General features: G+C 35.7%; 1 protein-coding gene across 3 annotated transcripts in view; it reads left to right on the top strand.

Annotated features, from left to right (window-relative positions):
- The window catches only part of LOC150099705 (protein salivary glands marred-like), a 69853-nt gene that overhangs the window by 25862 nt on the left and 17904 nt on the right, over window positions 1-26087 (top strand). For 2 of the 3 annotated variants that reach the window (XM_090404385.1, XM_090404388.1), the window contains exons 2-3: window positions 4364-4410; window positions 13368-13567. In XM_090404385.1, the coding sequence (XP_090260511.1) occupies window position 4410; window positions 13368-13567 (201 nt within the window). In that variant the 5' untranslated portion in view covers window positions 4364-4409. Of the gene's footprint in view, window positions 1-502; window positions 737-4363; window positions 4411-13367; window positions 13568-26087 lie in introns of those variants that run through there. The other variant, XM_090404386.1, reaches the window with a different exon arrangement.

Here is a 26087-nt window from a genome sequence, read left to right as displayed (position 1 = left end):
TTCTACTATAAAAATTCATAAAACCAAGAACAAAAAATTAATGAAATCAAAAATACACACACACACACACACACACACACACACACACACACTGTCATTTTAATCGTATATTACTGAAGATTAACTATTAAACAAATGCCCCTACTAAAAGAAGCAAATAATAAACGATTAAAATGACAGTGTGTGTGTGTGTGTATTTGGTGACCAAAGATTCCCCCCCCCCTGAACAAAGCCTAACAGTAAATACATATACTTACTAGATCTTTTGATTATAATATAGTAGTCCTCTTGTTTGTTGGATATCCTTGACTTTACATATACCCAGCTACAGTGCATTTAAATGAAGCTAAACATTGGTGCAACAAATAAGCATTGTGCTGTGTCATAGGAGTCTATTTTTGTGTATATCAATTTTGTAATATGAGAATGCTTCCCTTTCCCTGTTGAAGGTAGATGTTTCAGTTCAGGAAGTCTGACATTTGCCCAGGAAACTGGGGAAAGCTGCAGATGAAAGGAAGTTTGTGGTAGTTATTACTGGAAATGTTATAAATCTTTCAATCTAGAATGTTTATATTACTGTATAATTTCACCTTAAAACTATTGTAATACAGTAAAGTTTTTTCCCTTGAAAAAAAAAATTAAAGCAGTAATAGATATTTCAAAATGTAAGAAAATCAAAGAAAGAATAAAAAGCATATTTGAAAAAGAACATTCTGGTTTTTTGAGTTTTATAAAGGTATGTGACTTTAGTAATTATGCATTAAATTAACTAGCAGAAAGCTTTAGAACTTCTGCATGTTATGTTTTAGTACATCAAAGTTGTAACAAACAGCTTGAATTCTCCTTGGAATGAGTGCAATATGTTTTCTATTACTAATTTATGGAAATAGCTATATTCCATTGAAAAAAGGGGGATGGGAAATGAAGTTCATTTATAGTTAAATAACTCATTCTTCTGAAGGTAAGAATTACAAGATTCAGCAGTGAAATCATATGTATATGCTAACTATAAGCAGCCTTCATAATTGTAGGGTAGACTAAGCTGCTGACACTTTCTGAAATATGAACTGATTGATCTTTGCTGAACAAAAAATAATTATTGGGAAAATTGCTATTTTATTTCTAATTGCCTAATCTGTTCATGGAATTTATTATTCTTCTTATAAACATAGAACTGATTTTATATTAATTTTGTATTTTTTTTATTCATAAATTAATGATTGTTAGCCCTAGAGCTGATAATTGATTAAATATTAAAGAATTTTAAATATTCTTTAAAATTCTCTTTTAAAGAATTGATAATTTATTTAAAAGTTTATTCTTTAACTTACATTATACATCTAGGAATGGAGCTAATTAAGCTCAGAATTTCTGATTTTGGCAAACATCAGTTCCATTCAAAAATTGTAATAGAAATTTTATACAATAAAATACCCACTAATACATATAATTAACTATTAAAAGACATGGCCTGTTGGTAATCATAAGTACTCTTTTATTGCTTTTTTAGTCATAGGCATTTTAAATTTAGTCAGTATGCCTCACTTGTTTGTTTTAAGTAGCTATTCCATATATGGCAATTAAAAAGGTGCTGTCCATTAAAAAGGAATAGCTGGGTGCTGTTCTTTGGATGGCATTGAGTTTTACTGTGTCATGCAAGTTTTCCTTAGTATACCAACAAAAGTGGATCGCAGCTTGACCTTATAAAAGCTAGAAAACTTAAATTTAAATTAACGAAACTGAATTATTATCATGAGAATCTGGAAGCTTGTGAATCAGATATTTTTAAATCAATATATTTTCCTAATATATTTACTTCTGAAAATTATTTTATATTATGGACTTTATTATAAATAATGAAATTATGAATTTCAGAATAAATAATGAAACTTCATTATGAAATTAAGTGCCTTAATTTATAATATAGTACCTGATAATTTACTAACATAAAAATTATAATTTCATGAACTAACATTTATGGAATCACATAGTTGGAAAAGAAACTTGCTAAATTTTAGTAAATTTGTGAGCCATTATAGTAAATTATAGAAACAGTTACATTGTTGAAGTAATAACTTAAACCAAGATAATTACCCAAGTTATCTCAATAATTTACAATAATGAATGCTCATTACTTCTTAACACTGAAAGAAAAAGAATTTCAGTAAATTTATATTTGAGTCCCTTGACTGACAGATTGACATATTAAGATGGTATTTGCTATCAGGTATTGTGTAGAAAAAAATCTGATCTAGGAAACCATATCATTGAATGGGGTATTATTGAAATATGCAGTATATTCTTTTTAGTGATTTATTCTGAAGTGATATATTTCATAATTGGCTTATAAAATGTACAGTGTAATCACAGTGGATATGCACTCAATTTTAATTTGTGATTCTTTGGAATAAGAAGGACCTTATTCCAAAGGGAGTGCTACTGATGATAGCAGAGGAATTATGTCCACATAAGTTAGACATAAGGGAATGTTCCAGTGAGTTAGCATCAGCCTTGGCCTACCTGCTTAACAGTAATCTTGCAATGGCATAAATCCCAAAGTAATAGAAGGAAGGAAGATAAAATTATTCCACTTCACAAAGGTGGTGATAAGGCTATTAAAACAAATTATAGGCCTATCTGTATATCTGGAGTTTAAGGTATTGGAGAGGTTGGTGAGTGCTAGGATACAAAAGTAGATTGATAACAGTGGTATTCTTTGTGCTTGTCATCATGGATTTGTAAATGAGATTTCGTGTTTTACCAAGTTGCTTGTGTACTATAACAAGGTGACGCGTGTATTGGGCAAGAAAGATACATATAATACAGTGGTATACTTAGATTTTTCCAAGGTTTTTGATGATTGCCACACCCCATGTTGGTAATTAAATTGGAGCAAAAGGGACTGGATGATAGATTAGTGAGTTATATAGGCATCTGGCTCTCTGATAAGTATCAGCAAGTTGTGTATGGGAGTGCAGTGTCACTAGTGGTGTGCCACAGGGATCTATTTTGGGACCACTGTTATTTAATTTGTATATTAATGAAATTGGGGTGGGTTTAACTGGTGATATACAACTATTTGCAGGTGATACAAAACTGGTGAGAGTAATGAGGAATCAAGCAGATGTTCTAACCTTACATAAAGACTTGAATACATTTTATGAGTGGACAACATTGAACTGTCGGTTCAGTGTTGCAAAGTGCAAGACTCTAAAATTTGGTTGGCAACAATGGGATGCAAAGTATACACTTGGTGGAAAAATTTTATCGGAAGTTGAGGAAACAGACCTTGGAGTTGTTGTGGACAAGGATCTGAAGTTCAGAGGTCACATTGCATAAGTTGTGAAGTCATCACATCAGATTATGGTAATGATGTGGAGGATCTTAACATGCAGAATTAGAGGTTCTGGTTCCATTGTATTAGGCCTTGATGAGGCCTCGCATTGATTATTGTGCACAGATTTGGTTTCCTGGTTTTCATGACGATGAGGATATGTTGGAAAGGGTCCAGAGAAGACTGATTAAGGTGGTAACTGATCTTTGGAATGTGGGATATGAAGGCAGACTGAGAGAATGCAGTTTGCAAAACCTTATGAATAGGAGGAAGAGAGTGGATATGATTGAGACATATAAGTTGATAAAAGGTTGTTACTGGGTTAATGTGGAAGAAATTTTTCATAGAATGGAAGAAGGGATAGAACATCCCTAGAAACTGTATAAGGAGGGTATGAGCAAGGGCATAAGGAACAGGTTTTTTGTATTGAGAGTGGTTGGTGAGCAGAATGCATTGCCTGACATTGTAGTGAATGCAGATACATCATTGAATGAGTTTAAAGCACTGTTTGATAGGCTTTGTGTGTGTGTAACAGTGTGTACCTTCCACGAGTCTTTTTGACTCCATGGAAGTCTGGTGTTAATAATTATACAAAATCACTTTGTTTGCTGTTTTCTTTTTTAATATAAAGACAGGATCACTAATTGATACCAATTATTCATTCTTAATAGGATAAGGTAGTCAGCCCTTGTTTGATAGGAAGAATAAATTTACTGAATAAATGCATTCCAGCTAGATTTCTCCTATTTTGCAGAAAAAAACCAAGTTGCCTGTGAGGGGCTACTGTCATTAAGATCAGTTATAACTTAGCCCTTAATAAATTTCCATATGGTGAAACCACTTAACCTTGTAGATATGTTTGATTTCTCTGAATCTGAAAACTGACTCAATATAGCATCCATCTGTCATACCATATACACAGTACATGCTGACTGTTTCTTACATTTGGTATATCCTTATTTTCTGTACTTGTAAATTTATTTCTGTAAGTTTGAGTGTTGTATTAATAAGTGTTTCTTTTTTGTTTAGATATCTAAACATTTGAATGTAGAAGGAAGTATAAATATTTTAAACAAGTAAGTACATTTAAATTTTTTTAGCATATCAATCTGAAGTTTTTCTGCCATTTATTTCCAATTTTCTAAAATATCAGTTTATCTTGTAAATAATCATATAAAGTTTTCTCCGAAAGACCATGCTTTCTAGTATACACATGCACTCTGATATTCCTGTTAGAAAAAAATGTGCATTTCTGTATAGACAAACTTCTTCCTGTGTGTGTGTGTGTGTTGTGCGAGCAAGTGAGCTTACAAACATCACTTTCTGATATCTTTTCATGTACTGTTTTTACTCAAATGTTCTTGTTTCATTATATTCTTACTCCATTTCTAATAAGAAAATAAAACTATTTTTGAGATATATATCAACTAGCATTGTGTAAATACATTTTGCATTTAATCATCTTTGTAGATTGCTTGCATAACAGCACCACTCGTGGATTTTTTAATTAAATTTGGTATTAGTTTCCTTATACCAAAGAGAAACTATTGATATTATCTAGATTTTGGAAGGGGGAGGGCAGAATTCTCCACCATGGGAATTAAAATGGGAAGGAGTTCTTTTCCATTTTAATTCCTTAATAGAAAAGAGTTCTAGTTCTTGAAAATTCTGCTTTCTATGCTCATTACTGAATAAATGCATTTCAGCTAGATTTCTCCTATTTTGCAGAGTTAAAAACCAGTAAGCTAATTATGAGAGAAAGCTAACTGATGAGGCCAAAAAAAAATCCTAAAGAGTTCTTACATGTGGCAAGTAAAAGGAGGAAAATGACTTAAAAAAATGCTAATAGGAGATAACAGAAGCAAACCAAATAGTTGAATAGTATACTGAGTGAGCATATTGCAGAGGTGTATCATGTGGTTGTGATGTTACAATACCAGATGAGACATTGACTGATGGAAGAATAGAGGTTGAAGAAATGGAGGTGCTTAAAATATTGCAAAGTTCAGTGCAAATGCAGCCATGGGATTAGATGGCATATTAACCCATGTGTTATGAGATTGTGCAAGGAAATTATCATCTGCTCTAACCAAGCTGTTTAATTTAAGCCTCAGTACTATGAAGGTGACAGTGGAAAGAGGACAAAATAATAAATACACGCTTTGAAAGAGACTCGTTTTAACTAGCCTAATCTTAATAAATATGGTTGTGTAAAAATAATCAATTTTAATTTTTAAAAATTGTTTATGTTAGTGCATTGTTAGTTTTGGTTTCATAACACGTTTATTAAGTGTTGTGTTTTGTAAAGACATTCTCATTACGCTAATGGAGACATGTCGATCATATACATAACTTCTTGCATGCCATTTTACACAGAGTGCGCATGCTTGCCGAGGAGTTTGATGCGTGATTAACAGCCGACAGAGAGCTTTTGGTATTGAAGTAACGAGGTAAACAAGAGAGAGCTAATGGAAGTTTAAGAATGAAGACCAGAGGAATTTTTGTTTTTATAAAGTTTATTTAGTTTTATGTGACAGTCGGAAGAATATTAATGGTAGATTCTGAAAAAGGAATAGTAAAACTGAGTCTTTAAACTGGAGGGTTGCGACTATCAACAAGTAATTAGTAAACAAAAGAAGATATTGCAGTCGATGTTCTAAAGCAATGTTTGAGAAAATGCTGATTGGAAAGTTTCATCTGTCTTAAGGATGCGGGATATATTTGTTATTTCTACGGGAAAGGGCAACGGAATTAGCTCAACTTAGATATGTTGTTTTTGAAGTAATAGAAGAAACTTTTTCTCCAGTACAAAAAATAGTAAATTGTGCATCAAACTAAACTGCAAGAGATGAGAGTATTTATACTTCAGTGAGGAAAAATATTGTATACTACATAAGGGTAATAAGAAAGGATCCCATGGAAGAGAAGAGGAAACATTAATATTTTATGAAAAGGTCCTAACAAAGAAATTGACTATGAACATTTTTGCTATTGTGAAAACAAGGTGTTTAATCTGATAGATGTGATTAGGTATATGTTAGGAAGTTAGTAATGATGTAAATTTTTCATATAGTACTATCATATTCTGTACACCCCTTGAGGGTACACATGACAGGAATTTGATGACGATGAAGAAGTATATGTTAAACAATCCAGTAATAGAATGAGTCAGAGAATGGGTGATTTTAATATTTATGGATAAGAAAATCTCTGAAGCGTAGATTTAATTTTGAAGGCCTTGGATCCAGTATTTTGCAGTATTGTGTAATAATTTTATTTAAAGGGTATATATTGTTTTAGTTTTATTAAATGTGTGTATTTTTTGTATTTAGTCTTGCGTCAATGATTTTCCGGATTCTAAAAGAAACAGTTAAGTCATTGCACCAATCGGAATTGAGCCCATGTGTAATAATAAACACTCAAAATAAAAAAGAAATCTTTATAGAGATAATCTCATAGCAAAATGGAGATTGATAATCTCTATCTATAAATAGTTGTATTAAACGTCCCAAGAGTTGGGTAACTAATTCTTAGGCTTCTTGCATAACATCTAAGACTAGCCAACAGCACACCTATAGAGAGCACCCCTCATAAGTCTTTTAGTCTTCATTAAATCTAATTTCATTTCTTCTACTTATTGTCTCTTTGTGTGTGTGATTACAATTTTGCATTGTATTCCTGCTGATTTCTCTGTGACATGAATTATCAAAACAATTAAACCTGCCGTTTAATTATTTATCTTTGCTGTGATTATTCCATTAAATTGTATCATGAGTGTAAACCAGCACATCCCAAACCTAAATTCTCATTTACTTGGCATTCTTATAATGTCAAATGATGTGGATGAGAGTGACTGTTTGAGTATTACTCCATAGGAAAAGAGACTACTGCTAGATTGTGGCCTGAACTGCTTAGTGAGCAAACAACTGCAGTATACTTAAATTACTGTGATTAGTGGTTATCACATGTGTGGTGTTCTGGTAGGCATCTTAACAATATGTAAGCCTTGGTGACATGACTACCTGTTAGAGCAGTGTTTCTCAAAGTGTGGTACGCGTACCCCCCCCCCCCAGGAGTACGTGAAAAGTCTTCCGGGGGGGGGTACGTGGCAATTTTCGGCTATGCATCATTAACGCATGGAATTATTATTAAGAAAAAAATAATTATTTTAAATGTATATATTTCTCAATAAATTATATATTATGTATGAATTCTCCTTCTCAAATTGTGATAACTGCTTCATTTGAATAGTTTGCAAATTCGCAGGTGATCACTCGTGAATCTTCGTATATGAATGTACATTGCAAGCCTGAAATGATAGCGACTGATAAAAAAAAAAAAAGTAATTATATGAATCGTTTTTGTTGTATTAAAAATAAAGCATAATTTTTGTTTACATGTATATCTAAATTCATATAAAATGGACATTTTCTCATAGACAGGCTTATACGTTGGTTATGCATTATTAAAACACTTAAGGAATAGAACAACGTAGTTAAGGATATAAATTAAATTAAACTTAGTAAATATTTTCCGATATTTCGGCAAAGTCACATTGCCATCTTCTAAAGGAACTTACAAAAAAAGCACGTGCACGTAGGCACTACAAACACGGTAACTGGGAATGAAGAGATGAAGCTATTGTTCTCCTAAAAGTCCTGATGGTGCCCTCTAGCGGGCTAAGTAGGTGTTCTTGGCTGTTGGGCTGAAGGTCTGCTGATGTAAGCCTCCCAAATTTGGGGCAGTCGCATACAACCAAATTTGTTGAGGTTTGGAGAATTTCTTAGGGCTGAGGCTGATTCCATAAATAGTCTTTCGTATTTGTATTTGCTACGGTGTATTACTGTAGCGTTCTTCCACCGTATTCTGTGGCGTGTATCCAGAGCATGGTCCGCAAGACCAGAATGGCTGTACTTGTGAAACCGGATGTAGTCCTTGTGTTCAGAAATTCTGATATTCGCTGTCCTGCCTGTTTGGCCAAAGTATGACAGATTGCGAAGTAAGACAACTTCGCGATTGCTCCCAAAAAAATACCCAGTGAGGATATTATGATCCAGATTGAATGCGGAATCTGCCACCTTCCACATCAAGTCGCCAACAGTGTGAGACTGGATGTAGCTTGTGTCATTTCCAAAGCAGTCCCACCAAAATCCAACATATCCAACAAGGAATATAAAGCTCTACAGGAAATGAAGAATAATAAAGAAATAGTTATCACCACAGCGGATAAGGGAAACGCAACTGTAGTCCTTAACCAAAAGGACTACACAGGTAAGCTGAATGCTCTTCTCTTAGATCGGGCTACTTACCTCCCCATCAATTACAATCCCACCAACTCTCAAATTAGAAAACTTCACAGGCTCCTTAAGAGAGTCACTTCTTGGCCTGTAGAAGTTACCAACAGATTAAAGCCATTTAACTCTATACACCCCCCCCCCCCCCCCCCCGTATTTATGGACTCCCAAAAATACATAAAGAAAATGTGCCATTACGTCCCATAGTGGATGGCATCGATTCCCCCACATACAAATTAGCTAAACATTTGGCCAAAGAGCTCACACACTATACTGGCAACACACCATCACACATAAAAAAAAACTCAGCCCATTTCAAAGCCAGCATAGAAAACCTTACACTCCAACATACTGACATAATGGTCAGCTTTGACGTCTCCTCTTTATTCACAAATGTCCCACTCAAGGAAACTCTAGAGCTAATCCAAGCTAAATTTTCTCCCGATATCTCAGCCTTATTTCAGTTCACAATGAACTCAGGCTATTTCGTTTGGCAAGGAAAATTCTACAAACAAATAGAGGGGACAGCCATGGGTTCACCACTCTCCCCACCCTTGGCCAATTTCTTTATGGAGACCTTTGAAGAAAAAACCTTAGCCTCTGCCCCACAAAAACCAACCATATGGCTTCGCTACGTTGATGATGTGTTCGCTATTTGCCCACATGGCTCTGAAACACTTCTCTCCTTCTTAACACACTTAAACAACCAACACCCCAGAATCAAATTCACCCTGGAAAAAGAGGAAAAAAACAGCCTCCCTTTCCTAGACACACTAGTCACCTGCCAGCCTAATGGAACCTTGGTTTTCTCAGTTTACAGAAAACCCACCCATACAGGCAGATACATTCACCAACAATCCCCCCCCCCCCCCCACACAACAATATGGAGTAGTTAAAACACTATACAACAGGGCTAAACTAATCTGTTCAAATGACTTGGCCCTAAACACTGAACTAAATCACATCCTCAACACTTTCTCAGCCAATGGCTACCTCCCAAAAAAAGTCCAAAAAATATTAGAACCTACAAACCACAGATCCCCTCCCCCCCCTCCACAACAAGGATTACTCTAAATCCATCACCATTCCCTACATCCGAGGCACCTCGGAAAAGATTACCAAAATCTTAAAAAAGCATGACCTGACCTCCTGTTACAAACCTTACAGAAAATTGGCATCCCTTATCTGCTCCACTAAGGACCAACCACTTCCCCTAGACCTACCTGGTGTATACCAGGTCCCTTGCAGTTGTAATCTGTCTTACTTTGGCCAAACAGGCAGGACAGTGAATATCAGAATTTCTGAACACAAGGACTACATCCGGTTTCACAAGTACAGCCATTCTGGTCTTGCGGACCATGCTCTGGATACACACCACAGAATACGGTGGAAGAAAGCTACAGTAATACACCGTAGCAAATACAAATACGAAAGACTATTTATGGAATCAGCCTCAGCCCTAAGAAATTCTCCAAACCTCAACAAATTTGGTTGTATGCGACTGCCCCAAATTTGGGAGGCTTACATCAGCAGACCTTCAGCCCAACAGCCAAGAACACCTACTTAGCCCGCTAGAGGGCACCATCAGGACTTTTAGGAGAACAATAGCTTCATCTCTTCATTCCCAGTTACTGTGTTTGTAGTGCCTACGTGCACGTGCTTTTTTTGTAAGTTCCTTTAGAAGATGGCAATGTGACTTTGCCGAAATATTGGAAAATATTTATTAAAGTTTAATTTAATTTATATCCTTAACTACGTTGTTCTATTCCTTAAGTGTTTTAATAATAAAATGGACATTTACAACGAAATATACTTTTTTATTTTATTTATTTATTATTATTATTATTTTGATAAGGGGGTACTTGATAATAATGAAAATTTAGGAAGGGGTACACAGATATCTGAAGTTTGAGAAACACTGTGTTAGAGGAATGCAATTTGAAATGGAAGCCAGTTGGAGTTACAAACATTAACAATGAGGAAACCTGGAATGAAGAAAATAGACATTTAAAGACAGAATATCAGAAATTTCAGAATAGTTAGTGGTTTCAGGAGAGTGGTAGACAGGAAATTAATTTGATGGAATGAGATAGACATTTTGGCCAATGGTGATCAAAAAGAGGGGACTAAGTTGGACGCTCTTACTTGGTATATATCAGAGACACTTATATTTCACAAATGACATCTTTTAAGAAAAAATGAACATCACTGAAATTGTAATTAAGGCACCACATATTTATGAAAGGAATCTGGAAGACTGAGAGGTTTGCCTTTTACCACATGTAATCTATTTCTCTTTGCTTGACTTTTCATAATTGTTATTTAAGGTGAGTTGAAATTGGGATGGACATGAAATGTACAGTAATGGAGTCTTGACTGATCCTTTCCCACAGAGAATTTCACTTAACTTTGCAAATTATGCAGTAGTAAGATTTGCTAGGTGGCCTGAATACAGCCAGCAAAATAAGGATGTAACTTTACAACAGCCTGAAGAATAACTATAGACTGACTGCAAAGAAGAAATTATGAGATTTTTCTTGGATGCCTCTGATGTTACTCAGGAAACCACTTATATTTCTTCCCAAAGAAATGAGATAAAAAGTCATTTGGAACTTGGCTCTAGAATCCAAATGATAGCAGTTATTGGTACCACAAAAACTTGTCCTTTTTCTCTAAAGTCTGTGAATTGCTATATATCAACCTCTGTCTATGTTAGTTCACTCCCAGATAGTTTCTTCTAGTCTGGCTTTGTACCTGGAGGATATATCTAGGGCTACTAACAGATTAACTAAATGTGAAGATATAAGAGGATTTCCACACTACAGACTAACTGAATTTCCAAAGTATGTTGTACATGTTGTTGTTGTGTCCTGAGCATTAGCATTTTAGACCTCAAAGATTTAGCCCTAAAAAGTGACAGTACAGTCTATCCTGTTTTCTCAAGAATATCTGTAGTTCCCTTTTAGGTCCAAATAATACACAAAAGGGTATAATTTATAACAAATTATGCATGTGATGTTCTTAAGACTAATGTTGTAATTAGAAAAGCATTTTTTAAACTACCATCAGCATTATATACAGGGTGTTCGGGATAAATTTGACATATTTATAATTAATTATATTTTTCCGTAAGTTACATGTATTAACACACACTTCTCTTCATTTAAAAGTTTGGACCCTTCTTCATTCATATACAAGATGTCAGAAAGGATGGATAGCTGGAACCCACCTGAATCATGGAAGAGAATAACTTGTATCATGATGATTCGTGCCCGCCATCAAAATAAGGATATTACGACTGCTGCCCAATGCTCCCTGAATACAGTAAAAACAATCAGGCATGAACTGGAGACTTGCAATGGTGACTACGAGGATGTAGCAAGAAGAAAGATCCCTAGCAGACGATCTGATTGCGTTTGTACAGCAGAATTCCTCGCAAATCTGCAGGAACAGGTGTTGAAGAACCCTGGCATTGGAATTCGGGCTTTGTTCGTGGAGTTGCTAACTGTAGTCAAGCCCTGGATAACAAGGGTAGCCAATGGTAGGCCGTATGTATGGCAGCAGGATTCGGCCCCTTGCCACACCTCTGGGAAAAGTCAAAAATGGTTGTCTGAAAATTTCTACGACTTCACCAGTCCAAATGTTTGGCCTCCAAACTCCCCAGACCTTAACCCCATGGATTATTTTGTATGGGGCGCAGTTGAAAAAGACACCAATCGCACTTCCAGTAATACAAAAGCCCAGTTAATGGATAAAATTAAAACAGTTTTTGCGGCCCTTCCCAGGGAGACTGTAGCATCAGCTTGTTCGAGGTTCCGAAGCAGAATTGAAGCTGTGATCGATGCTAATGGTGGTTATTTTGAGTAAATCTTGTTGATAGTATTGTAATTAACTCTGCCTGTAATGTTTTTTTGTCAATTCATTAAATTTAATAGATACAAAGAAGATTTTCTTTTTCCTTACGAAACTGTCAAATTTATCCCGAACACCCTGTATAATTACCTTTACCAATGGCTTCATACCCTGCCTTGTTTGGATATTCTTCTAATTATTATGACTACAGTAACCTTCGTGGAGTCTCTCATTGTAGGAGGAACCCCTTAACTGTAATGTGTCTATTGTATTGAACCTTGTAGTCATTTACACTTCCTGCATCTACAACACATTCTGGTACTGTGTTCCATTCACTAACCACTCTCCATTTTAAAAAACTGCTCCTTACATCTTCCTTCATCACATCTTTACACACACAACTTCCAGGGATGGCCTCTCTTTCTTTCCATCTCAACCTCTACTCTTTTTAATAACCTTTTCTGTATTAATCTGGTAAACTCCATTCTCTGACTTGGTTTCTATCATAATTCGCTCATAGAACTTGTTCATAGAACTCTGCATCATGATATAACTTTGGTCATTCATGTCTGGATCCTCTCCATGTTTCCACATTTCAGTGAAAGCTAGATGACCAAATTTAGTCCATGTGTGGGACTGACCAATGCCTTATACAGAGGCACCACCCCACCTCCTAGCCCTATATGCCAATGTACTGAAAAATGAAATACATATAACTTAGAAAAGTATATGCTGCTTAGAAATGTTCATCTTTGGCATTATATACATTAATATACAAAATATACAATAAGGCAGAAATGTTAGTTTTTACTTTCAGTGTTGGTTTTGTCTTGACTTTTTCAATTTATTTTTTTTCGTTAACTTAAAATTTTTTTTTTTTTTTTTAGTGAGTGATTCTTATTTTCGAGCCAAGGATATTGGTTTACGTGCCCAAAAAAAATTGTTGAGTCGAATGGCTAATAAAAGTATAGCAAAAGTATTTATTGATGACACTACAGCCAGTTTATTAGATAATTTATATAAAATTGCACGGAACTACAGTGGAAACAAAAAAGAGTCAGAAAAAGTTGTGAAGAATATCATAAAGGTAACTTTTTTTTTTGCATAAACTAATTAAGATTAACAATTTAAAATCTACCTTTTTTATTGACCACATAAATTTACAGAAAAGCTTAGCCAAGCCTGATTGTAAAGATGTATTTTGTAATAGTCTTCTTTAATTTCAAGAAAGCTGTTGATACCTTCAAACCCTTTACACTTGAATAGGGCAACTCTACTCTCTCTGCTTGTGAGTGTTTAGTCAGTAACTGGCCAGAGTTACTGGAAGTACTTGTGTTTTCAGGTAGTTTGCCTGTTTTTAAGAGCAGGAAAAATTCATGTTGTTGCTTCTCAAAGACTTCAGGTCTGTGAATCTCAAGAAAGATATATTTTCTATGTCTTTTTCTCCTGGTAATTCAGATTCGTTCCTCCTCTCCCCCTTTCCAAAAAATGGTAACCAAACGCAGTTCACAGGCATAAATATTCTCGACTCCTGGCCTTAATTGCTCGTGTAGCAATATATTTGTGTAGTATATATTTTATGTTGAAGAAAGTTTTTGTTTCTTCTGTGGTTAGAAGAAAGTGGAGAATGCTAGAAACCAATTCAGAGGAGCAGTACCCTTGAAAGTACCTATAGAGCTGAAATATTGCACCTATGATTGTGACTGAAGAGAGTTCGTGATGGAAGGGTCATCTATTAAGAAAATTTCCCTCTTCTGAATATAATCAAGAATTCTTAGAGAAGTTTTGGGTGCTCCACCCCCAAATGTGGGAACAGTACTCCAAAGTACTGTTGGACAGATCTGAGACTTATAAAGTGTTAGGAGTTGAGAGGAAGAGAAGTAATGCTTACAACAGAAAAGAACACCAAGCTTTCTAGAGGCTAAGGAGGCTATGTAAGTAATATGTTTGTGCCAGGATAAACTGGATGTGACAGTCAACCTAAGAAGAGAAAGTTGATTTTGAAAGGAAACTGGAACATTATCAAAAATGAGAGGGGATGAGGTAGGATTTTTCTTGTGGGTAATAAGGCAGGCTTGAGTTTTTTAGCAGTCGAATTTACTATGTTGTCTTTACCCCGTTTCAGGATGTTGAGGAGGTAAACGTTCAAGTCACTGATTTTGGAAGATCTTGAGGCATCTAACATTAGGGTACTGCAGTGTTTATCAAATGAGGAAGAGGAATGGAGAGTCTTGTCAGCAAAGCTGTGAATAGGATTTGAAGTCAGAAAAAGGAGATCATTGATGTAAAGGAGGAAGAGTGTGGGTGAGAGCACAGAACCCTGAGACACTAACGGTGATGAGGAAATCTGATGAGAGGAAGCTGGCAATCCAATTACAGAATGTAGAAGGGAAGCCATAAGATAGCAACTTGTTCAAGATGCTTCAGTGTCGGGCATGATCAAATGCTTTAGAAATATTGAGAGCGATTAATGAGTTTTTCCAAATCTTTCCATGGCCTAAGTCCAAAGGTGGGTGAGATTGGCTAGGAGGGCTGTAGAATAAGCATGGTGGAATCCATATTAGTGATCGCTAATTAACTGATGTCTCCAGGTAATGAAGAAGCTGGTTGTTGATAACCTTCTCCATCACTTTGAAAATACTGAGGTGAGAGCAATGGGATGATAGTTAGATGGCTGACTTTTTTCTCCCTTTTTGGGTACATGCTGGATGTGGGAATGCATCTATGCTGTTGGGTACATGCCAGTAGAATATGAAAGTTTATACAGACAATACAGGATGGTGTCAATTCCAGAGCACAATCAGAGGAATACCATAGATCAAGATTAGTGAGGATTTTTCTGATGTCCTTTTGGCAAAAGTTCAGAGGAGGCATGCAGTGGGCAGTTTGTGGAAGTATGGGAGATGATTTTCTTTGGTCATTCAGGTAGGAGTTGGAAGGGCAGAAGTTATGCCTTAGCAAGGAACCAGAAGGCTTGACTGCTAGTTGAGCAGAAGGCGAGTTTATTGCATTTCATTCTTGTGAAGTCTGCTTTGGAATCATCGTTAACTGTTTTGGATGTATTTCTGGCTGTTGTATAAGCTGACTGAGAAGCTGGAGTTTTAATTTAAATGAAACTGAACTTCCTGCCTGAAACCAGTTCACAAAAAAAAGAGCTGTTTTAAAATTTCTTTCATTGCATGTGTTACGAAAAACAGAACTACTTGTTTAACTACTACTTCAGAGAAGATACATCTGTGCTGATACTAATTAGAAAGTATTTATTAAATACGTTTGGCTTTGCCATAGCAAACAAAACTACAGAAATCATTTTTTTATAGTAGTTGGTTTCTAAATTTCCTTTAGAATAACTTTGCATCATTCTTTGAGACTTTCCTAAGAATTTTTTTTGGTATAATTTTTTGTTTGGACTGAGGGAGTTTGTTACAAACTCGCTCACTATGAACTTTGCTGTGGTATTTGCTATAATGAATCAACTAATAAAGACCAAAAGTTTATTATTAAAGTTAACTTTATTCATCTTTCTTTGTGTTGACGTGCTGTTCAGTCTTACCTTTATTGGCACAAGTATCTCTAAAAAATCAAAATAAGGATATTGCACTCTATCTGTGTATTGGTGACATAGCAAAGAAAGGAAAAACTTTGTTTTTCCTTTCCTTGCTATGTCACCTAAGACCTAAACAGCAGACTAAGAAATGAATCCAGATTAGTGTTTTAAAAAAATTTGAGATGTAATTATTATCATTCTGCTGACCATGTGCCAACATTAAAAATATGCATCGACTTGGAGGGAACACACACAAATTGAGGAAAAAACTTATTGTTGAGAGTGATAACACTTCATGCTTTTCACATTGGTCCATATAACTGTGCAGATTTGAAATAGGATGTAAACACAATCTAGTGTTGAATAAAATAAACATGAATTTCACATTAAAAAGAAGCATGCATTCAAGTTTTAAAGAGAATGAAAGACTAACAATTCTGAGATGTGTAGACTGACACATACCACTATCAACCAAGGGGAAAAGCAAGAGTTTTAGACCAAGATGAGTGGAAAAATTTGAAGAAAACATTAACTTAGTCATGGAAGTTGGAAGTTTATTTTTCACTTGGTTAGACTATAATAAATTTAGTTTAATCTTTTATCCAAGTGTAAGCAAACAAAATTTGCACCTGAAAATATCTTCAGGACTGAGGTAAGGTAGTGCAACACCAGGCAACTCCAAGCAAAGATGGACCAAGCTCTCATCACTCCTTGTCTCAGTATCTCCCATAATGCAAAGCACATCTCCTTGCAGACACGTATACTGCTCTGCATTAAGGGAAGGGCCACTACCCAGACCGGTTTCAACCTTTATTGAGGTCTCGTCAGTGGAGGCAGGTCCAAACATGGAGATACTAAGGCAGAAGCAATAGGAGAGGTCATATTTACCTATAGGAGTTGCCAACATGTCTACCACCTTATTATTGAATTACTCTGAATTTAGAGAAGGATGTTGGATAAAGGATTAAACTAAATTTATTATAGTCTAACCAAGTGCCAGCAAAGGTTGGTCGATTGGTAGAGCCTCTGCTACTAATGGCTCAGTTAAGCAAGTTTGAGCAAGGTTAGTAGTTGGAAGGGATCCAATCGTTTGATGCTGTTGGCACACTCTCCCTCGATGAGTCTTTGGACTCCCTGGAGGTGTCAAATAATAATAATAATAAGTGAAAAATAAACTTCCAACATCTTTCTCTGAATCCAGAGTAATTCAATAATAAGGTGGTACACCTGTTGGCAACTCCTATAGGTAAATATGACCTCTCCTATTGCTTCTGCCTTAGTATCTCCACGTTTGGACCTGCCTCCCACTGACGAGACCTCAATAAAGGTTGAAACCGGTCTGGGTAGTGGTCCTTCCCTTAATGCATAGCAGTATACATATCGGCAAGGAGATGTGCTTTGCATTATGGGAGATACTGAGACAAGGAGTGATGAGAGCTTGGTCCACCTTTGCTCAGAGTTGCCTCGTGTTGCACTACCTTACCTCAGTCCTGAAGATATTTTCAGGCGCAAGTTTTGTTTGCTTACTCTTGGATAAAGGATTAAACTAAATTTATTTTAGTCATGAAAGCATGTGAGAAGCAAAAAATAAACTCCATGAGGAACAGGAAGTTAGAAGCAGTCCATTTGGGGGGGGGGGTTTCTTGGCTAGCAAACTAGCATCTATTCATAGAGTAGAGAAAAATCCAAAAAAAGTTTGGAAACATTAGAAACATTTGGAAAGAATATAAAAAACAGATAACACAAAAGCGGTACAAAATGTTTAGAAACTGCTGATAATGATTAGAAAGGGAGGAAAAGCACTAGCAAAGGAATTGGAGATAGTCAAGTTTGCATAAAAATTGAAGATGTCTTGAATAATTATTTTGACAAATTATTAAATGAAGCAGCCATCAAAACTGTAATAGATAATATCCAGGAAAATATTTCTCCTGGATATTATCTGTGAATATATTTCTAAGATAGAGGTAGAAAAAGCTTCAAGAAACTTAAATATGGAAAGGCAGCTAGAGTAAATTATATTTAATTTGGAATGCTTAAATATAAAAGTGGAAAGTGGCTATACATATAGGCTTTTTCAGAGGGTCAGATCCCTGATGACTAGAGAAGAGAGCAATTTCCCTTCTGTTTCAGAAAAGATTTTTGCATGCTTGAGAAAAACCAACACAAGCTGGAATTAGGCCAGCAAGATTACCAAGACCATAATCATACTTTATGGCATATAGTATTCAAGGATTATGAGAATAATATGGATTGCTATTTGAGTTTATCTTGGGAGCGTCAAGAGAAATACTATTCAAAATATCTGTATGATGAAAATGGAGCCATATGTTTAAGTTGCAACTTAAGTTCTGCAATTTTATGTTGCAGAAAGAGTGGTTTAATTTTAAATCAGGTGCAGTTGTATTCTTTCTCCAGTGTGAGTTGTAATATGTATGGCCATATGTAAGAAAATGGAATCTGTGGCTTAGCTGGCGATGCACTTGGGTTGGAAAAATCTGGATTCAAGTTCTATCTGTAATGTGAAGAACTTGAAAATTCAGTTGAAGGTGAGTTAGACAGTCTCATATGTAAATTTGCTGGAAATCTTTAAACAAATAACTGTTGTGACACATTTGTCTTCCTAATGCTGATTTTCATAAATTGTGAAATTGAACAGTAAATCCAAAAACATCAGTGAGATCTCAATAGGCAACTAAACCTATAGAATACAACATGTTTGGAGAGCTTGTTAATTAAATAAAAATATACAATGAGCAAAATTAGTGGGAACATCTCTAGGAGGAAAACCTTGCAGAGTTTTCTTCTTAGAAATCATTTAAAACAGCAAAGCAGATAACATTGCAACCAGCTTGGAGTATTTAGATCAAAGAGTTGATTGGAAATAAAAACAGTTGATTAAAGACTGGAGACTACAGATGATGGCATTAATATCTGAACCATATTAAAAATGAAAATATTACAAAACATCTTGATGTCATTATTATTCAGAAATGTGAACACATAACTAATGTAATATACATATATTACATTAGTAATATATGTAGTATATTACTCTGAATATATTACATTAGTAATATATTCAGAGGACACATGTGAGGAAGGAAATAGATTTTATTCAATTATTAAGGGATAACTATCTGAGACAGCATGTAATTGAAAATACTAGGGGTGTGAGAGTGCTTGACCTGGTAATAGAATCTCAGAATTTGACTGTAACGAATATGACCATATTGCCACCTATTGGTGAGAGTGATCATAAGGTCTTGACCTGGGAGGTGGCTAAAGGTGTGGAATTTTCGATTAAGACAGGGTATATGTGGAATTACCGTGCTGGCAAGTATGACAAGCTTAGGAGATTGCTTGGATCAGTGCTATGGCATGTATAACTGCAAGGGCTAGAACGTCAATAGAGCATGGGAAGTGGTCAAGGAGCATTTACAGGAGGTTATGGCTGATTGTATACCTAGGGTCCGAATAGTAAAACAAGTAGGGGTTAAATGGATGAATAACACCATTAAGCTTGAGCTGCAAAAAAAGAAACAACTGTGGAGGGAATTTAAAGAAAGGGGTGACCTGCAGGCACACGAACGGTATAAAGCGCAGGCCAGAAGGGTAACGAGTGTGGTAAAAAAAAAAAAAAAAGCAAAAGCAGATTATGAAAGGACACTAGCTATGCAAGCTAAAGAGAATCCCAAACAGTTCTTTCAATATGCTGCAAGCAAAAAAAAAACTGTACACGGCAGAATGATTTTAAGGAATGACGATGGTAAGGAGGTCACTGAATCAGTCGATATAGTGGAATTACTGAGTGAGCACTTCGCAAGAGTTTATCATCCAGGTGGTGACATTGAAAAAATGAAGGAACCATTAGTTTATACGGGAATTGTGATGAATGAAGTGGAGGTGAATAGTCTATTACAGATCCTTAATGTGAATACATCCGTGGGATTGGATGGTATACCGGCACAGGTCTTACATGAAGCGGCTCAAGAATTATCACTGCCCTTGACCATGTTGTTTAATCTGAGTCTCAGGTCTGGTTTAGTCCCGAAGGTGTGGAAAGAGGAGAAAATCGTTCCACTGCATAAAGGAGGATCCAAGACTACTGTTGCAAATTACTGACCGATCAGCATATCAGGAGTCGTCAAGGTCTTGGAGAAAGTAGTCAAGGGGAAAATACAGGAATGGATTGATGAAAAATAGTTATTGTCCAGGGGACAGCATGGTTTTGTGAAGGGTAGATCATGCCTCAGTAACTTGCTCAAGTTTTATAACACAGTGATGTCTGAACTGGATAAGGGTAATGGGTTTAACAGTGATATTGCTGGACCTGGCTGAGGCATTTGACAGGATACCACATGGAATTCTAATCCGTAAACTACAACATATGGGAATGGATGTAGGGTTGGTGAGATGGATGGATGGATGGGTGGGTGGTTGATGGAGAGATATCAAAGAGTAGTTTATTCAGGAGTAGAGTCCAAAAGACAGCCTGTGACTAGTGGTGTGCTGCAGGATTGAACCACTGCTGTTTAATTTGTTCATTAACGATATAGGGAAGGATCTAAGAGGAACAGTTCATTTGTGTTTGCTGATGATGCAAAGTTGGGTAGGGCAATAGTGAATGCAGAAGATGTCAAAATCTTGCAGGACGACTTGGATAGATTGGAGTTCTGGGCTAAGGAGAATGGATGTCAATTTAATGTGACAAAATGTAAGGTTATGCATTTTGGGGTGAAAAGATTAGCAGCAGTATACCACATTGGTGGAACTGTACTCCAGGTGATTGATGAGGCCAGAGATTTGGGAGTGTTGGTGGATAGGGAGATGAAGTTTAGGGGGCACATTGCAAAAGTGGCTAAATCAGCTTATCAACTCACTTGGTTGTTGAAAAATACTTTGATGAGCAGAGACAAGCAAGTTATTGTACCTCTGTACCGAGCCTTGGTAAGACTTCATCTTGACTACTGTGCCCAGATTTGGTCACCTAGGTTTCTTCTTGATGGGGAGGAGGTGGAGAGGATCCAGAGGCGAGTGACGAAGATGATAGCAGGCCTATGGAATGAACCTTATGAGAACAGGTTGAAGATTTGTGGGTTGCAGAAATTAGTTGATAGGCAGAAAAGGGGAGACATGATTGAGACATTCAAATTGCTAAAGGGTTTCTATAGGATTAATTCAGAGGATATTTTTGAGATAAGGACTGGTGGTGGGAGAACTAAGGGTCACCTGTGGAAGCTGGGCAAGGGTGTTAGAGCTGGGTTCTTTACTTTTAGAGTGGTAAATGAGGAATAAGCTGCCAGAGTCTGTTGTGGGCTATGACGGTGAGTGAGTTCAAGGCAAAGTATGATAGATACTGTGAGAATGTCGTATAGTTGTGTGGACATGATGTTTAGGGCCTCCCTCAATGAGTCTAAGCACTGCCTGGAGTAGCCCGTAATAATAATAATATGGTATGGTCTTAAATAGAATGGAAAATGAATGATTAGATATTGGAAGCAAAAATATCATGGAAACCAAGATATAGACCTGTTTACATTTAGGAGATAATATAAAATATGAATAAGTGCAGACTGGTTGCTTGAAGAGATAGCATGTATCTTTCTCCAACCAACAGGCTGTGGATTCAAATCCTCATCAAGCATGGATGATGGTGAATCGCTTTAGCTGGGAGTAATTGTTTCCTCCTCCATCTCTTCTTGGAGTCCTGAAGCAGCTAGAATAAGTTCTGTGTTTGTTTCTTAGAGCAGAATTTCTAGATTATGTAAAAATAATTAATAAAAAAAAGAAATAAAAGTTAAAAAAACTCTTTAGAACCACCTGCAGTTTTGCTATAAGTTCCTATCTTTTCTTTTCTTGAGGTCTTTCATCTTTCTTTTGCTATAAGTTCCCATCTTTTCTTTTTATGAGATTCCCATCTTAACAGATGGGAATCTCATAAAAAAAGACCTGCTAAATAATAGACCAATTGGTATGAAAAACTGAAGATAAAGATATCCTAGATGTCTAGAGTAATTACTTTGAAAGACTGTTCAACAAACCAAGAAGTGACAGAACTGTACTAGAAAATTTTCAAGAGGTATGCAAAGAGGAGTATATATGAATACTTGAGGTAGAAAAAGCTGTCAAAAACTTAAAATAGGAAAGACAGCTGCTGGAGCAGATGATATTCAACCAGAAATGCTTAAGTGTGGAGGTATAAAAGTTTTGCAGTGGCTATTCTGCTTAATTCAGAGGACCTGGTCAGAAGGTCAAATTCCTGATGATTGGAGTAGAGCTCTGATAGTCCTTATCTATTTTAAAAAAAAAAAAAAAACAGTATTAAAGCTAAATGTGAGAATTATAGAGGAATTTCTCTGCTGGGTGTTCCAGTTAAGATTTATGTAAGCATGCTTGAAAAGAGGTTGAGAAGGATTGTGGAATAGAAACTTAGAGAAGAATAAGCTAGGTTTAGGCCAAATAGAGATTGTCAAGAATCAGATTTTCACTTTAAGACAAATAGTTGAGAAATTGTGAGAATGTGAAAAAGATCTGTACTTAAGTTTTGTAGATCTGGAAAAGGTAGATATGACAAGGTGTCCAGAGAAAAGCTTTTCAAAAAACACTTCAATTATATGGTGTGAATGAAACATTATACAGAGCAGTACATAGTCTATATTTAAGTTGTCAGTCAGCAATTAGAAGTGAAGGTAATATAGGAAGATGGTTTGATATAAAATCAAGGGTAAGACAAGGATGCACATTTCCTTCACTCTTATTCGTCATCTATATGGATCACTTTATGAAAGAAAGTGGCATTAGGCCTGATATTAGAAATAGACATGTCGAACTTAATGCTTTATGCAGATGATGTTGTACTCCTAAACACATCTAGTGCAAGTGTCCAGGATCATCTAATTAAATTGAATAACAGTTGTAACAAATTTGGCATGAAAATCAGAAATAAAAAGACTGAAACTATGAAAATAGCAGGAGCATAAAAAACTTCAGGTGCATTCTGAATGGAGATACTATAAAACAAGTAATAAAATATTTCTGCTATTTAGGCAAAGTTTTTTGTGAAGATGGCAGTTTAAATCTGGAAATAGACAACAGAATAAGCAAAGCTGATATGGTGGGTAGCTAGCTGAATAAATTTATATGGAATAAGAGAGAAACTAGCCAAAACACCAAACTTGTAGAATATAAGACGGTGTTCAAACCAGTTTTAAGTTATGGATCTGAGAGTTGGGTTAGAAATATAGCATTTGATTAAAGACTACATATATGAGGGTTCTGAGAGAAATTTGGGGAGTGAATCAATGGCAAAATCATATTAAAAATGAAGATATTAGAAAGGAACTTGACATTATTAAAATGTGTAAGCAGAGATAATCTAAGTTGGTATGGCCACTTAAATAGAATGGGTGAGGAAAGTTAACAAAACAGATGTTCGATGCCAAGATGGCAGGAAGGAGACCCAGAGGAAGATCAAATTCTAGGTGGATTAATTCAGTCAGAAGTGCCTTAAAAGCATAAAATGTTAGATATGACAATATTGGATTTCTCACAAGTAATGGACTGATTTAGCAGAAAATTGTTGAAAAGAGATTAATAATAATACAAACTTAATCATGTAGTGCTGGCATGGTAACCCGAACACCGCTTGGGGAAATGATGATTGGGCAGAAAATTGATAATAGGCAACTAATATTGGAATATTGTGGGTATCATAATTGTTACACCTTTGAAAGTATAAACCAGAAAATGTCTGTGATGGTTTTCTTGATCTTACTTTATCTTCTAAAATGTATATATATTTAAATCCATCTTTTAATATGTTTGATGTTTTTTCCCATCAAATTTGAATAGGAACTCACTGATAAATTGTCTTATTCACTGTTTATTTTAAAAAAAAACTTGTAGAGAGGTGGGGGGGGGAGGAACTTTCAGAAAAGAAAGCACAATATTTAATAGAATTTGATGTTTATGTGCACACTTATAAAACTTTCTTCAGTTCACTGCTGGATGAATACCTCTCTATGATTCATTTGTTTTGGCCAATCTTGTGCATCTCTCTACCATAAATGCCCATAACATCTTATCTCATCATTGTGTTAGATCTGAAATAGGCGACTTCAGAATTTACCTGACATCACCATTCCAGAATCTAACAATTTACATAAAATCACACTTGCATACTTATCTTTTAGCAGTAAGAATGTGTTTTTTTGTTTATGACAACTTCCTATATAATAATTGTAAGTGAAAGAATGCGATCTATTCAACGACATGGGGCAAAGATCACCCTAAATACTGTAAGATCAGAGAAACACCCGCGGGCATTACATCTTAGAAGGCATAATGACACATACGTTCCCCGAACCAAGAAGTCCCGTATGTTAATTGGTGAGGTCACCCAAACGGAGACCAATGGGGTGAGACGATAAGATATTTCAAACTCGAAAAGGTGGTGCTCTAGGAGAGCGAATAAAACCCGTATGTTAATCGGTGAAGTCACCCAAACGGAGACAAATGGGTGAGATGATAAGATATTTCAAACTCGAAAAGGTGGTGGCGAATAAATCCTGCGACACAGAAGTAAATGACCCCCGTTTTTTCTTGTTCCTGAGTTTTCTCTCCATGTGCTCCGAGAGTTCTTCGCGGTTCAGCTCTCATATTTGAGGGCTGACTTACGATAGAGTTCAGTATGACACCGTAGTTGAGTTTTGGCAAGATTAACCACAGGCCGTGATGAGAAGATCATCTACGTAAAAAACCTAAGCAGAAGTATAGTGTCCAGCCCAAGTGAGCGCGTGCAACCCACGTGGTGTTAAAGTCGAGACAACCAGATTCGAAACAAATGACGAAGGACGGCAGGAAACCGAAGATAAGAATAGATAAGTACTCTCACTTATTCTAGCCCTTTTGAGATTTGACTAACATTTAAGAGAGCGAAATTTGTATTAGAAGAAAGAGTGAAAGGTTGAGATCTATGAAAATGACTGTTTTCTTGAAGCGATCTTTAGGAACTTTCAACCAGATAGAGATTCTGTCATTCTTATTCTGAGAGATGTTATAAAGTGTGTTAAAGTGCCTTAATATTAAAATGAAAATAAATTAAAATAATCTTAAATGTAATGTGTATTGAGTTATTGAAATATTGAATTTTGCTAATACTCTGAACTTAATGTTAAAAATGAATTGTAATCATGATGTAATATTTATTGAGACATTGAATTGCTGATACTTTGAAGTAGAATACTAAAATTAATCTAAGACTGAGAGAGTGAATGAAAGGAAGTGATTTAACTTTAGATTTGATGATCAATTTAACTTGTATAGCATCACTAATTGATAATAAATGTTTGATTCTTTAATTATGTGTTTCTGATCATATTGACTGACTCTGACCCTTCATAAAATATTGAACCTGAGTACGTGTGAGTGTGCGGGAATACTCCAATTGAAGGTAAGGGCACGACTGCAAGCGAGTAAAATTATGCCAGAGAGCCCAAATTTCTAGGAATTTAATTATATTGCTAGTAACACCTGATATTCTATAATTAACCTAAAGGCAGTGTCTATCTCTAACTTTAAGGCTCAGTCTGGTGCAGTAAAAAAATAAATTTGCTCGAGTGATCAGACTAATATATAGAATTCAGGGAATGGGTAATCTTCTGGTGGCCCTTAAAGGTTAAGCTACGTAAGAAGGAGTATAAAAGAAATGAAACGTAAGGCTAAGCTCATTACTAATGTGGATCGCATAACAATGACGCAATCTATTTAACATAGAGATATATGCGATAGAACTTGATTTTTGCGACTGTAATAATAAACGCTAAACTTGAATAAGTCGTCCGGAGATATCAATGAGAAAGATACTAGATACACATAAAATAGAAGGGACGATACGACAAATGGCGCAGTTGGTAAGAATTTGATTATATAAGGTTTTAAGTAAGCAAAAGGATAGAATCAAGAAACAGTAAATTATTGTATGATAAGATTAAACTGACTAACTAACAATAGAAAAACAAAAGTTTAACAATTGCATCTTACCAGTGGTCCACCTGGT

This window comes from Typopeltis vanoorti, chromosome 14 (assembly GCF_054136105.1).
Source record: "Typopeltis vanoorti isolate ZY-2024b chromosome 14, IOZ_Tvanoo_1.0, whole genome shotgun sequence".
Lineage (NCBI taxonomy): Eukaryota > Metazoa > Arthropoda > Arachnida > Uropygi > Thelyphonidae > Typopeltis > Typopeltis vanoorti.
This window is presented reverse-complemented; position numbering and strand designations above follow the sequence as displayed.